Source organism: Thermobia domestica, chromosome 9 (assembly GCF_964235325.1).
Source record: "Thermobia domestica chromosome 9, izTheDome1.hap1.1, whole genome shotgun sequence".
NCBI lineage: Eukaryota > Metazoa > Arthropoda > Insecta > Zygentoma > Lepismatidae > Thermobia > Thermobia domestica.
The window spans coordinates 66,377,150-66,393,471 of record NC_137462.1 but is presented as its reverse complement, the minus strand read 5'-3'; the positions used below and the strand labels follow the sequence as shown (position 1 = coordinate 66,393,471).

Below are 16,322 nucleotides of genomic sequence, written 5' to 3'. Positions count from 1 at the left end.
TCATTCCATATCCAGCAACAGAATTTGATACAATATATACTTGTATGGTAAACTTTCAAGACTGTTTAAAACAAGTAGAGATGGAAAGTGGATCCTTGTGGTGTGATGAACGTGTGTACCGGGTTGCGATAGAAATGCAACTTTTAAGGCCAAGTGAATTTGACAACACTTTCATCGACTTGAGTGGATTTAATTTTATGAAGGAGTTCATTGCAATTCCCACTGTGACCTGTGTTGGGAAATACCTGTGTGACAGTGGAGCAGATCACATACTTATAGCAACAGAGGTTTTTAAAGCTTAGCTTGCAAAAGCGTTTTCAATGGTTTTCACTATGGTAGGGGAATCAGGGAACTTTCTATACTGACAGAGGGAATGTAACACTTGTGCTGGTTGGCTTTCGCACGCAAGTATGATCTGAATACACATGGACAATGTATCAGGGACCTGCACAGAATACAAAAAGCCTGCCAGATGAAAGATGAAGAATGTGTTCGTGAAGGTAAAGAAAATTTCCAAGCTTTTGTAGTTGATGGAAAGCAGAAAAGTCATACTTTTCCCTTCTGGAGTCATTTTGTCCATGTATTATTTCCCATGATTCGTGGCCTGCTTCGTGCCCATCGTGAAGCGAACTGGGAGATATTTGTGAGTGCTGTTTCCCTGATCAGTTCTTCTTTTCTTTGCTTTTGATAAGACAAATTATTCTCGTTGGGCTTATGTATTCCTAGAATAATGTCTAGGCTTACCACCTACACTTCCTAATGTGTAGCTCTCTTTTAAAGCTCCTTTATAGAAAAAATACCATTTGAAAATTTAGTTGTGTACCGATAGATCAAAGATTAGAGCAGAACTACAATAAAGCAGCAAAGGACACTGGTGGCATCTAGGATTCACCCGCAGGAAGGAAGCTGTGGTCCAGTATGATCTCGTCAAACACGAAAAAACTCTTATAGGGCAGGTTTTACGTACTTTCTGTGACATGAATGATGATGAGTATTCCCTACACCACGAATTTTCTTCTATCTACGCCATTCTGGATGAAGACTATATCAGATGTGTTGATTTCATCCAAGTAAGAAAAAATCCTTTCAAAGTATATTCTGGTGATTATACCACAATATTATATAATATTGCCACAAACAAAGTGATGGACTCTGATGAACAAACTTTCCTGCTGAACTGCATAGAACACGGTAAATGACTTCATGAAGACTTTACCCAAGAACGCTTTGTTGACAAAAGCAAAAAGTTGACGGATCAAATTAAGCGAAGTGTTCTACGCAAACCTGAAGTCCAAACTGAACAGGAAAGTTCAAAGGCATTGTAAGTCATTGACTTGCCAGAGTACGAGGCTACAGTATTGAGACGTTACCGAAGTATGAGATCACATTCACGTCATTCTTTATGACGAAAGGGATGTTCCTAAGTAAAGCAGTTAAGTCAGACCTCATGCATGAACTAGAGAGGCATCTTACTACCCTACCTCCTTCGCAGATGTCACACGGTAACATAGTGTCTAATGTTATTGTGAACTTAATGGCGCAAGCTCGGAAGATTCTAATTAAACGATTGAAGGTGAAGACATTTGGAGAGTTTGCTGATTACTTGTAGGAAAAGGTTAAATCCTTGGTGCCAATTTCGCTGCGAGTGAAACGTTTGGATGTTGTTTTTGATATTTATAGAAAAACAAGCTTCAAACACTCAGAACGGACGCGAAGAAGTAAGAGTATGATATTCCGTGTCCACTGACCCTAGTTCCGGTTCAGATGGAATGTCAGTGAGCCTCTTCTGACAATAAAGTGAAATTTCAAAAGTTTTTCATATTATGGATACTGGAGAAAGAGGACACCTCTACAAGCCAAGACCTCTACCTTGGTGGTGCACATACTTGTGACAGATTCAAGTATGTACTAATTCGCAACAAGTCTATGCCAGATGAACAAAATCTTCATTCCGAACATGAAGAAGCTGGCGACCGAATTTTGCTTCACATCAGCCATGTGGTAGAAACGGAAATAACTCCAGTTGTAGTTGTTGTGTCACAAGATACAGATGTGTTAGTAAATTTTTTGTACCATTACTAAAATACATGGTAATCGCAGCAGCTTTAGGAATTGTGGATACTACGTGGTGTTGGTAGATCATCTCGGGCAACTCCAATTCATAAACTATGAAACGAAATGAAAGAAACTTCAATCTTTGTTTTCTCTGCAATCCATACACTAACTGGTTGCGATTCAACTAGCAAAGTTAGAGGCAAAGCAGCAGCAATGAAGATTGTCGATTTGATTGGAACTGGACGCCTTATGAACTTTTGAACAAGAGTGCTAAACGAAAATGATGTGCGCGATGCAGAGAAATTCCTCTTGCAATGTTTGAGGTCAAACCTGAATTATTTGACGACTTGTGATTCACGCAGTTTCATCAGAAACAGTGGAAAGGAAATTTCAGAAATCTTGTTCCCCCCTCAAGTACGATTGCGCTTCATATAAATCGGTCATATTTTCAGTGCTATCTGTGGATGAATGCTCTTAGACGTGTCGAACAATTAGACCCTATGGATTTTGGTTATGTCTATAATGGTAAATACTATATTCCAGATACAACCTTTACATCTATCTTACCTAGTGATTTCATTCAACCTTGTAAATGCGAGAAGTGTGCCAGAGAAGATACCTGTGTATGCAGGCAAGCCTTCTTAAAATGTTGTACTTATTGTAAATGTTCCGCATCCCGAGGCTGCGTTTATCCATATGAATGCACCAGCTTTTTCCTTGTATTTCAGGAATTCTTATCACTGTGTATAATTTTTAACACTACACATTTTTAACAAATTAAAATACTCTCTACTTGAGCGCTAGACTTCATAGATGTCTTAGGAAAACTCGATAAAATATGTCCTGGTCACCCACGCTTGTAAGTAACATTTATAATTCCCTTCCCCCCTCTGTTTGTACTTTAACTATCTTCCTCAAACTTTCCAGAAGTGCTGCAGATATATTGTCACTTTGCTGTAAATTTTACGTTGCTTCTTGCTCTCATGGTTGCCAGCTTATAATCGATCAAACTAGATAAAAGCGATTTTTTGTGTAATTTTCCAGGAATTCCTCACTGTAACGCCTCCCTCCTGCAACATACACGTATATCATATACACAGTTTTAAAGCATGGACATTTTCAATTCGAGCGAGGTATAACTCGATTCTGCATTATAATTACAACCTATGCTAGAACTGTTTAATTAGTAACCTACGAGTTTTCTCAAAATTTCATTAAGGTGCCGCGGTGGCTCAGTGGTAGAGCGTTCACCTCTGGTGCTTGGGGTCCCGGGTTCGATCCCAGCCCCCGCCAAGTGGACCTTGTGGTGGACAAACACCGTGTGCGTGGGTTTTCTCGGGGTTTTCCCGTTTCCTCCCACTTTCTTCATTCCACCATTTCATTCATTACTCATCATCACCGTTTCCTTTAGCCTAACCGGCATAACCGTGGGACGTAAAACTCAAAGATTTCATTTCATTTCATTTTCAAAATGTCATTATCCCTGTTCAAAATCCAATATGACGGACAGAACGAGCACTCATCACACCATGTGAACAACTTTTTTTTAAAATTTCCCAACCATCCGTCAATTGAATCTGAAGTCAAACCGAGGCGACCTTTCAGGCACACGAGGCATGAGCTAGCTCTTATACTAATAATAAAATATAAAATGTAAACAATAAAAGCACTAATATTTAAATTTTACACACAGTCACGTCCAAATGTTATTCTATTTCATGAAAGAGTACTTCAGAGTAATTCGTGACAACAATTTTTCCAAAGTTAAGTTAGCTTCTCATTCATTATAAAAGAATGTGTTTCTAGAAGGAACTTAGTAATTACAATCTCTCAGAAATCAACGAATTCAGAAATAATTGACATTTAGTATTTGTCTCGCAAGCATATATTTTAATCACGCTAGACCCTAGTCATAAGAGCTAAATACACGGTTCTGATTGGTTGGAGTTATCCGTCTGCTCGAGTAGCATACATATAGCACAAATCAAACACCAGATGCTGTCAGTCCTCGTAGCCGAGCGTGCTAGCGAGCGAGTTAGTAATGTAAATTGCTTTTGGCGTAGGCTTAAATTGAGGAAAGTTTTTTTTTTATTTTTTGTTTAAATTTTCACAACACTTTTATCATTAAAATAAGATCAAAATAATGCTTATTTGCCCTTGTACGTAATATGTAATGCATAAATTTGTGCTTTTTCCATCATTTGCCTACAGATTTCTGATAGCCCTTATAAACAATTACGTTATAAACGAATAGGAGAGTGAGAAGTGAGGCCCTTGCGAAGCGAGGGATTGTAGGGGGTAAAGGGGAGTTAGAGAGGAGGAGGTGCTGGAGACACTAGAAGGGGGAAAGATACGCATACACTTCCTTGCCTTCCTTGGGATGTAGTTAAATTTACATTGAAGTTGCACCATCTGGTCGTGACGTAATGTCACATGGTAATTAGTCCACTTTGCACACACAACTTCATTGATAAAAGAAAAGTTATTTATTTACGTTACGAAACATAGCTGAGCGAGCATCAGCGAGTGAAGGGGTTAGAAGCCAAGTAGGGCTCGTTGTATTCCACCTTTGCCCCCATGATAATACCACATGACGTTACGTCACACTCAGGTGGTGAAACTTCGATTAATATGTCTACAACAGTGACAGCCAACAGATAACTCCAACCAATCAGAAACGTGTATTTAGTTCCTATGGCTAGAGTCGAGCGCGAAAAAATACGCGTTTCGCAATCATTATACATGAATTCACTAATATTGTAGCATTTAACAACTCAGGGTCACTTTTATTCAACTGAGGAAAATTAATTTTGTTGAGTAAAATACTTCAGTATACCTTTGTATTAATATCCTAAATATACCATTTTTTTATATTCTTTAAAAAAAATTCAGCTGACTGTACTTCACTGCTATTTCATACAGTGACATTATTATTTTTTTCTTGTTTATTTAGATTGCAATTCTTATTATTTGGATAATCCTGATGGTTCTCGTTGTAACTGAATATCCAGAGAGATATGATAGACCAGGTGCTCAAACAGCAGCAATCAGTAAATATGGCCATACAAACGTTTTTTATGCGGATAAGTATGATGGCAAGGAAGGTCCAGGAAAATACTATCGCCAGTTGCTTGAGCCACTTGCAAATGTTTACTTAACTAAGAATGTGACGCAAGATCTTCTGAATGCAGCAGAAATGGATAAATACGAATTTTGGCGTCGTCATATTGTCGCTGCCAACTTTACTGACCCAGAGAATGTTGTTGCTGTGTTTTCATCATACAAATGGCAGAGCGCAGTGACTTTGTCTCTGAATTTGTTAACAAATGCTATGCTTCAGTATACAACTGGAAGTAGAAATACATCAATTAAAGTGGCTGAGCATTGTGTAGATATACTTGTAAGTACGGTAGTATTCAACCTAAATATAACTATAACAAAATTTATGAACTCACATTAATGACATATTGAATTATTTATGTATTGTTTTGATCGAACTATAGTTACAGGTATGGATGTGACTTCGCCCTTTTTTCTCAATTAAAGGCAGACCGGATTAACATCTATGTATTCCTAGCCCAATTATAGGCTATACTGTACAGTGAACTCCTTCCTTAATTTTTTACTCCATAAAATGTAAACCTAGGATATTAAATTAAAAATAAAATCTAGTGACGTTATGGGCAAGTCCGTGTTCTGAAGGACATTTGATACACTTAAATTTATATTAAGTTCATTAAACAAATTCTCACAACATTGGGACGGCCGGTGAAGATATTAGACGTTTTCCGTTGCTGACAAGATACACTATGGACATCATGGTCCCATGTCCATCTCAAGAGTATTCTTAGTAATCCCGGTAAACGAGACATCTATACGATTAAGAGGAACCTCCCTGGAATGTCTGTCCTTAAGTTTCAAAGTTTCTGTTTGCCTGCGTACACTCTAAATTACGAAAACGTCTATTATTTCACGCTCTCCCATTCCAGAAGTGCTTGAGCTCCACGCAATATTGGCTCTAGTACAATCCTGTGCATAGTACAAAACTTCGCTTCAGTGTTATGGGAATTAATTTGGCACCCTTGTCAGCTCAAGAAATACTGCAATGTCATTAGCAATTGTGTTTGATGTGCATTTCCTGTCTTTAGCTGTCGTCCTATACCTCGGTTTCCACTAAAGGGGATTGCATTGAACCATAGTTTGATCAAGCCTATTCCATTCCGCTGTCGAAGGTCTAACGCTTGTTTGAACAACAGAAACCTCCAAAATTTCATGGGGATGTGCTAGAGGATTTTACAGGAATGTCTATAAACATGGGGAGCAAGGTAGGCAATTGTCATCCCTTGGGTGTTTTAAAAAGATTCAATTCTTGGCAATATACGTCAAAATATACTAGATTTGTTCACGCAAATACTATAGCATTTAATATACTTACGAATGAAATGAAATTTCAGTTTTACGTCGCAGAGTTATGCCCTTTGCGCTAAAGGAGATTAAAAATAAGTGAAAGTGAATGATGGTGACGTTAAATTATTGTACTCTCCCACCAGAATCGAACTCTGGACCACGTGCAGAAAAGGCACACGCGCTAGCCACTAGACTTAATATCATTATATTAGCCTAGACGAAGAGGACTTAATATATTTATATTAGCCTAAATACTATTAGTACTATAGTATATTTAGTGTAGTTAATAAAGTTATATAATGTGCATGAGCATCTTTAGCATATAGAAATTGAGGAGGATGATTAGATTAAAGAATGTTTCTAGACCTCAACTAAATTTACACGAAAATCGTGAGGTAAATAGGAAACTACTTGAATTAAGAGTTAGAGGGATCTGGTTTCTACCTCTATCAGAGCAGTTAATCATAATATTGTTCCATCACTAGTAGCGGTAGGTGACTTGCTACATGTTTAGAAGTTTCCATATACTATGATGATCCTTAGGGAGTTTCGTTGTGATGTAGGGATTGAGAGGGCGAGCGCAACAGTGGTCTAACCCACATTTTTAAAAATGGAGAAAAATCAAGTTAAACTTAAACACATGTGGTTTTTTGTACAATATAACAAAAGCAAGCACAAGTGGTTGAATGTGTCATACATTGTACATACATATATTGTACGAAAAACCACATGTGTTTAACTTGATTTTTCTCCATTTTTAAAAGTGTGGGTTAGACCACTGTTTCGCTCACACCCTCAATTATACCATTAATTTTATATTGCTCCACCTTTCTCGTTTTTCTTCCACCTAACTTCTACCACGTTACTTAAAACATTACTTCTTCTCCAACAATGTCTCAATATCTTTTTAGTTATTTAACAGTGTGTTCCTGTATCCCTATTATTTCTAACGCCCCTTATTCATTTATCATTCCAATCGTCTGTTTCCAGTTTCTTCAACATTCAGATTTCCAAAAACTCAAGTACAATATTTTTTAAATCATCTTCTTGTAACTGACGTTTCGGCTCCGTTGCTTGGCGTCCACAACGCAATATTCTACATCTGAGTCATTTCTGTAACTCTTTAATCAGTTACTCACATGGTGTGTTTCTCATCACTAACACCACAATCATCATTCTTACCATTTCCATCACCACAGCGGTGACATATTTTTCCATTTCTCAACATTGTTTTATGTTTATCGTATAAATTTTGCATCTCTAGTGTCTTTGTTCAAACTTTGATAATTGCCACAGTTTTGATCATCCTAGCCTCCATGGTTTCATTGTTTTCATGTTTATTTTCATCTCGAATTATTTTCACAACCCTTTTGTGTCTTTTCTGCCTTCATGTTAATTTTCGATTCAGATTCCGCAACAAATGTGATCTGAAAAACAAATATAGAAGAGTTCTTTTAGTTTCTATCAAATTAACCTGTACCTTAATGTAACTTTTCTTCGCTACTCTTCTAGATCGTAATTCTTCCTACTTCACTATCCTCAGTTTCTTCTGAGTCTAATTTTTTTTTCTCATCCCAAGGAATTTTGAGATTTCTTAGTTCAAGTATCTAAAAGCTTTTTCTAAATCAATGAAGACTACGTATACTTCCTTTCCTTTGTCTGAAAACCTCTCATCTACTAAAAGTTGATTGCATCTTTGTGCTATGTCTCCTTCCAAATCAAAACTTTTCAACTTCCATACTTCTTCCACTATATAATCTCTTTCATAGTCCAAGACAAATTTTTGCTGCGTGTGGTGTGAAACTCGTGGAAAAATATTTTAGATTGCTCAGCATACATTACATCTCACGTTGCCAAATTTCGCACCATAGATTGTGTGTCTCGAGAGAACATGTTGATCTTAGTTTGACAAAGTTGCAGAGAATAGCTAAAGTGTGTGTGCAAGGAGGTATGTTTATCAAGCAAACATTCCTGCAAATCTGCTGGTACCTATCCCATGCACGCTGATATGCTCTAGCTGCAGAGAAAGAAAATGTCACAATCTAGATGAAAACAACAAAGTATTAATTTATACTTGATTTGATGATTGAGAAAGAATATTTTAACTTTACATTAGCTTTTCTTGTCATTTTATAAAACTAGCAAATGTCTGCACGTGTTCTTGTCAGCAACATTACAATTCTTCCTTCTATACTTTTCATATGAAGTTCTTCTAAGCTTAAGGTCTCGTATCAAATTCGAAGTTTCGTATAATATCTTAAGGAGCCACCTCCATCCCTTTTTCTTCCATTATAGATCAAACGCCTAAAAACGCTGAAACATATGTTATTTTAGATTAAAAGTCCGAAACACAAAATTTCATATCACTGAAACACGTGACTCATTACTTTAAATGAGAAATCCAAATAACAATTTCATGTCTTTAACCTTAACCCTACAATGCATATTGTATCATATTTGATACAAAAAATACGGCTAGTTTTAGTGTTCAGGTCGTGAGCTGTATCACAAATACATATTGTATCATATCTGATATTTCTCCTGAGTACATAGTTCACCATATATCCGGTAGATGTCAGGAAAATGTTGCTTCAGTACAGAGAGAAAGAAGTCGTGCGCGTGCTTAGCGAAGGTAAAAATAGAAGAGTTTTTGGGTCGTCTACTCTGAAGGACAAAGAATAGTTTCGAAGTTGTAAAAATTCCAACTTCATGAAGTAAGTTTCCTAATTGTTTTTACGTATGCTATAATTTGATTTTGTACGAGAGAGGAATATGAATTGTTGATGCATAATGTATCATAAGTGATGCAAAGTATTTTTATATTTTAGCACGAAAAATTACTTTAGGACATTTTTCTATTCGGATATTAATTACAAGTGTCTTATCATGTGTCTGTATATTATTTCACTTAAATACAAAAAAAAATCATGCACTGTAGGGTTAAGAGATTCCGAGTTATAGATTCTTATTATAATTGAATCGGTGAGTAGAAAAAGGAGAATATTCCCCAACGGGTTACTTTTGAAAAACGAAAAGTAAATCTGTTTACCGGATATACCATTGCTTACGTAAAAATATCTGTATGGGAGACTTGTAGCATATGTTAAGACCTTTCATTTCCCAAAATTGCAAAAACGTAATCGGATTGGATATTTAGTTATAGAGAAATTGTTATCGTGGATTGTTATCCTTTATTTTTGGAATGTTCTCCTTTTTCTACTCACTGATTCAATTATAAGTACTTTCCTTTTTTAAAAAAGAAAAAAATCTTACCCTCTTTCCTTTCCTTCTAGATCAAATATTTAAAAAAATGAAACACGTCTCCTGATATTTTAAATGACAAGTCCATATATCAAATTTCATGTCATTAACCGTAAGGAATTCGTAGATTTGGACATTTTAATATAATAATTACTACCCCTGTTTCTCCCCTTATTCTTCGAATTTCCAAGTCTTTCCTTAGTGGTACATCACGTCGCAAATCCTACGCACTCTCCAGTCTTTAAGTTTCTAGCTAGCTTAGACGGCTTTGCCTTGGTTTTGATCAATCAATGACTCACTCAGGACTTTATATATATATATATAATATATATATATATATATATATATATATATATATATATATATATATATATATATATATGAAAATTACAGGGTTTTCATAAAGTCTGGACGGATTTAATTTGCTTGTAATTTTCATAAAAATGCTCATAATGAAATCAAATAAAGTGCAAACGGTAGCAGAAGGATTAAATTTTTAGTTGGCAACACTGTTAGATAACGGCAACTCTGAACACGTTGAGAGAGGGAGAGGGAGGGCAAGGGTCAGTTTCTTACCAAATTCCATCCATTGTTGTTTTCATTGTTGTTTCAATGTTGACTGTTAAAAGTAAGTTGTAAGCTGTATTGGTGTGTGTGTCTTTTAAAGAAATAAATAAATGAAAAACTCCTCTGAGAAGACTATTTTTTCTACCATATCAAAGATGGCGTCGGTGAAAGAGAAAGCGCAGTGTTCTGTGGTACGCAGAGCTAAAATCACCAATTCTGGTGTGTCGAAAGTTCACCAAAGAGTTCAAAAAGCCGGCACCGACTGAGAGTGCAGTCCGAAAGTGGCATGCTAAGTTCTTGGAGACAGGAAGCGTCCTGGACCGTTCTCGAAGTGGGAGGCCGCCAACATCGCCTGTAACAGTGAGCAGGGTAAGGGAAAGCATCATCAACAGCCCACGGAAGTCGATTCCTAGACGGTCCATGGAACTCGGAATTCCACAGACAACCGTGTTTAAGATAAGCAAAAAAGACGATCAAGGCCAAAGGTTACAAAATCAAGATAGTCCAGGATCTGCATGATGAAGATTTGGACATCCGGTTCAACTTCTAGGAACTCAAGCAGTTGGAACATGGCGACATTCTCCTTTCAGCCATCATGTTCTCAGATGAGGCAACCTTCCATGTCTCCGGGAAGGTTAGCCGACACAACTGTCAGGGCACGGAAAACCCAAAGGAATTTGAGACACATGAGAGAGATAGTCCTAAAGTGAACGTTTGGTGCGCTGTGTCTTATGATCATCTGATTGGACCGTTCTTTTTTGAAGAAGAGACCGTGAATGGAGATTCGTACCTGGATATGTTGCAGAAATACCTCATTCCGGAACTGGAGGCACGTGGAATCCAGAACGACATCGTGTTCCAACAGGACGGGGCACCCCCTCACTATGCAATCAAGGTGAGACAGTTCCTTGACGAGAAATTCCCTAACCGATGGATTGGCCGCGGTGACCCGACCGCTTGGCCGCCAAGATCACCCGACCTTACCCCCTGCGACTTCTGGCTTTGGGGTCATGTGAAAACGGAAGTTTATGCAAAGAAACCAAGTGGTTTGGAGAACTTAAAGGACAAAATCAGGGCGTCTGTGGCTGGCATTTCGGATCAAACACGGCGGAACGCTGTGAGTGGATTCCAGCGCCGCCTACGCGAATGTGTGGACGTAAATGGCGCCCAGTTGGAGGTGTGGCGTTGAATGAACTGAGCTGGTGCAGATTACAGGTAAAAATTTAATCCTTCCGCTACCGTTTGCACTTTATTTGATTTCAATATGAGCATTTTTATGTAAATTATAAGCGAATTAAATCCGTCCAGACTTTATGAAAACCCTGTATAACACTCTGGTTTGCATGAATGTATGATTCTTAACTTGATCTTAGATTTATGTTCCACCACGAGTCAAAACGTACGTAAACGATTCCAAACACCATATTATTAGGCAATATCAACGAAATTTCGGTCTGAGGACGCCATTTTCGAAAATAGCCGCCATCTTGAATCCTAAGGGAAAGTTTGGATGCCTCCCTAGTTCTAACTACAAGTGTATATTAAAAAAGTGCAATACACTAACCGAAATAGTCTCTTACCGCTACCATTATAATAAACTGTATAATAATGTAGCACTTAGTAATATAGTGTTAGTATTTAGTATTGATTATAAGGGAGGTAAAATTTGTGACTCTTTACTCTTCTGTGTAGTTTTTATTTTTATTATTTTTATTTTATTTTATTTTTAAAGAATGAACCGTACGATTGGTGGGACTTGGATTCATTCCATCGTTCAATGATTTGGATGTTTATGATACCTTTCGGAATGCTAATATTCATGGCTTATTATGCAATCTTCCCATTAATGGAGCGAGTCTCAAAAGTTAAGCAATTGCAACTAATGACCGGTACAAACAAATTCTTATACTGGTTGGCTTCCTTTACATGGGGCTATTTCTGCTATTTTATTGTGAGCATCACTATTGTTTTGGTTACTTGGCTGGTTGACAATCTGAGAGTTTTTAGTGACCCTTCTGTATTAGGTAAGTACGTTTTCATTGTTAAAGAAAATCATGAAATGTTGTATTGGTTGTCTCAAAATTTACTGTAATAATTTACACACTCAGTCTTTCTTTCTCGTATACTTCCGAGGAAGCGAAGCACCACTGGAGCTAATCTTCTATCTATTAAAATGCTACAGTAACAATTCAATGCGCGTTTTTATTTTTATTTTTATTTTTTTACAGGCTAGCCTGAAGGACTAGCTGCCTTTCAGAGGGCTACGTCCTCTTTTAGGAACGAGATTGGTGGTTAACAATGGAATGAGTATGTCGGATGGGCTAAGTGATTTTAATCTTTATTAGCAGCAACATTTACATAAATAAATAATTTTGAAGGTGGAGACTTAAGGAATATTAATCCTTAACATTAGGTGCAGGTATAAACACAAAGGAGAAAATAATACGGTATATTTTAAAGAAATAAATTATAACAAAATGATAGCAGTGGTTAGGTATAGCATTCATGATCTGTACAAGTATAGCAATGAACGTGAGAGATGTGGTGAGGTGCATTCACAGGACAACACATGGGTGATATTAATTAGACAAATGAGGTTATCTTCAGCCTAGGGGCTACTCTAGGCAATGATGAAGACGAATGAGGCTCATGTTAGTAAATAATGATAATCACTGTGCTGGAAATGATGGATGAAGGAGAGGAAGATGTTCCTGAATGACGTAATCTGTGATGATAAGTAAGGCGGGATCTAACGGTGGTAGAGTATAGTGATATAGTGTGAAGAGAAGCGAAAGTGGAGGATGATAATAACGGTGAGGTGTTGGATGAAGTGCTAAATATCGCATTGTATCCTGTAGTAAAAGATGTCATGTTTCGAAGCGTTTGGTGATAAATGTTAGCCGCAGCTTTTCAAATAATATTGTAAAGTCGGAAAAGTGATTTTGCGGTGTGGAACGCTGTACGGAAAGCATGACGTTCTAGAATTAAAAGTTTATTGTAGAACTTAGTTGGGGTAGCTATCCAAGCAGTAAACCCGTAAGTAAGGACAGGTCGTAAGAAAACCTTGTAGGTATTTAGGATGGTATGCGCTTTAAGGCCCCAGGTGGTACCAGTCAATCGTTTCAGAAGATTGAGTCTATTATAAGCTTTAGTGGTAATGGTTTTCAGGTGTTGCGACCAACTAAGGTGGTGATCATGGGTAATTCCCGGATATCTGACAGTGTTTCTGATTTGAATAGGCACCCCATCAACATACAAAGAGAGATTGCATGGGTTTCGGCGGACTTTGGAAGTTCTTCTAGGTGGTAAGAATACGATGGCTTGTGTTTTAGCTGCGTTAATAGTAAGCCGCCACTGAGCGCACCAGGTGTAAAAGCGATCGATAGCTGTTTGTAAGAGAATGTTATAGTTGTTCCAAGTGCGAGAAGCGCCGTGTCATCCGCATATTGGAAAAGATGGACCTTATCTGGCAGTCGGGGCATATCAGCTACTTCAATGCGTTTTTTTTTGCTAGCCGAGGCTAGCTACCCGCCCGAGGGTTACGCCCTCCATGGGGAAAGAGAAGTTTGAGAATTGGCAGGAAAGGACTGGGAGATGGTCTAAGGGAATTTTCATTATTTTATTATCACTTTATTTCATAAAATTTATTATTATTCAGCAGGTGGATATTGCTATCTTTGCGATAGCAATCATGAGGTAAGGGAATGTCGGTATTGCATGATTGATTGTAAGATTGGACAATATTTTCTATATGGGAGAAGAGAAGAATGAGATGACTATGCGATGAGGTGCACTAGACAACACAACACGAGGGTGATTGTTACAGGACAGGTGCAAGTTAATCTTCTCGCTTGGGGGCTGCTCCAAGCATTGATGAGAGACAAAGGGAAGCCTTGTTAGTAACAGAGGACTACTGTGCGGACTATGACGGTGTGATATGAGGTGGAGGATGGTCGATGAGAAAAGTACGAGTCAGTGGAAGATCAGGGTGGTCGGGTGGTAGAGAGTAATGATACAGTGTGAAAAGGAGGGAAAGAGGAGAATGTGTGATGGGATGTGGAAGATCGAAGTTGGTATGAGCGTTAATAGTATCTCGGAGGAGCGAGTGATGAAGATTAAGATGTGTCTGAAAGTACTTAAGGCGAAGTTGTTCGAGATGGAATAAGATGTGAGGAAAAGGCAGTCGGTCGTATAGAATCTGAGTTGGACTTGGAAGTTTGATGCGGTATGCTATACGAAGGGCGTGTCGTTCGAGAACTTCAAGTTTGTGATAATAGGAAGGGGGAGCTGCAATCCAGGCAGGATGGCCGTAAGTCAGCACTGGGCGAAGAAATACTTTGTAGGTGTTTAAAAGAAGTTCTGAATGAAGACCCCAAGTGGTACCAGTTATGCGTTTAAGTAAGTTAAGTCGACGGTAAGCTTTTGCTGTAACATCCTGCAGGTGTGCCTTCCAAGAAAGATGTCTGTCCAATGTAAGGTATTTGACTGTTTTAGAAAGCTGAAGACGAGTGTCGTTAACTGTGAGATTTAATAGAGATGGATTGCGGTGGACTTTGGAGCGTTTATTGGGTGGTAGGAATACTGTAGTTTGTGTTTTACTGGCATTGATCTTAAACCTCCATTTATCACAACAGAGGACAAATGTATCTATCGCCTCCTGCAGTGCTGTGTTAAGTTGGTGAACAATGCGACCTACGGCAAGAAAGGCTGTGTCGTCGGCGTATTGAAATAAATGAACGTTGATAGGAAGTGGAAGCATATCTGCAACATATAGCAGGTAGAGTAGGGGAGAGAGTGAAGAGCCCTGTGGTACACCGGAATGTAGGAAGATAGGATGAGATGATTGTTGATTGATGAAAACGTATGCGAGGCGTCCAGACAGGAAATTATAAATGAATCGTATGTATGCGAGGGGAAGGCGAAAATTGAGTAAATTAGAGAGAAGTCCTTGATGCCAAACTTTATCAAATGCCTTTTCCAGATCAAAAAGGATCAGGCAGGATGGTTTTGTCGTATTGTAGTGATTAGTAATGTAGTTTAGAAGAAGCATGAGCTGATCGTTAATACTGAACTGTGAGCGGAATCCTGCTTGGTGGACTGGCAAGAGATTGTACCGTGAAAGATGGAGATGAAGGCGTTGTACTATGATTTTTTCCAGAATTTTAGTGAAAACCGGGGTGAGCTGAGTCGGACGGTAAGAGAATACTTGGTCGGGAGGTTTCTCTGGTTTAAGAAACATAAGAACTTTAGACGTTTTCCACGGAGCGGGTATATAGCCAATACGAAGGATAAAAGTATAGATCAGAGCAAGAATATTTATCAGAACAGTTGGGCTTTCTTTCACATGGCGATACGAGATGTTATCGATGCCTGGTGCAGTGTTGCGTTTGCGGGTAACTACATGCTTGATCTCGATAGGAGTGATGGGGGCAGTGAGAGCTTTGTGAGAAGAGACTGTGTAATTCACGTTGGATTGAAGATGTGGTGACCAAAAGTTAAAGTGCTCTGTAGAATGATGGCGAAAATGACGTGTAGCTGATAAAGGCGTAAAGATATCCTGTAAATAGGTAGCGAAGGCATTAGCTTTATCTTGGTCTGAGTGGAGTGCTTGATCATGATGAATGAGTGGATAGGATGTTCTGGTGAATTTTCCGGTGAGTGCGTTGAAACACTTCCAATATTGTGTAGGGTGGGACGTATCAGAAAGAGAATTGCAAGCCTTGATCCATTGTCGTAATTTATAAGCTTTAACATAGTTTGAGACTGTACGGTGGAGGGCTCGATGATGTTTAAGAGCTTCACGGTTTCCAGATCGCACATATTCTTTATAAAACTGACGGGAGCGCTGTATGAGAGTAAGATAGTGTGGGGGTAGTTTAGGTTTATGGGGTGAATATGTAGATTTAGGAATGAACTGTTCGGAGGCAACTTGTATATGTTTAGTGATATGATCCAGGGTAGAGTATAACTCATCTTCCGTAGTGGGAGGAACGCATTTCTCAAGAGAGTGACTTAAGTAAGTTCGATACTTC

At 38.3% G+C, this 16,322-nt stretch overlaps 1 protein-coding gene across 1 annotated transcript in view; it reads left to right on the top strand.

Moving 5' to 3' along the window:
- The window catches only part of LOC145694711 (phospholipid-transporting ATPase ABCA3-like), a 147,661-nt gene that overhangs the window by 101,499 nt on the left and 29,840 nt on the right, over positions 1-16,322 (top strand). Inside the window, exons 17-18 of the mRNA XM_081771240.1 lie at positions 5,009-5,455; positions 12,023-12,314. Of these exons, the coding sequence (XP_081627366.1) occupies positions 5,009-5,455; positions 12,023-12,314 (739 nt within the window). The remainder of the gene's footprint in view (positions 1-5,008; positions 5,456-12,022; positions 12,315-16,322) is intronic.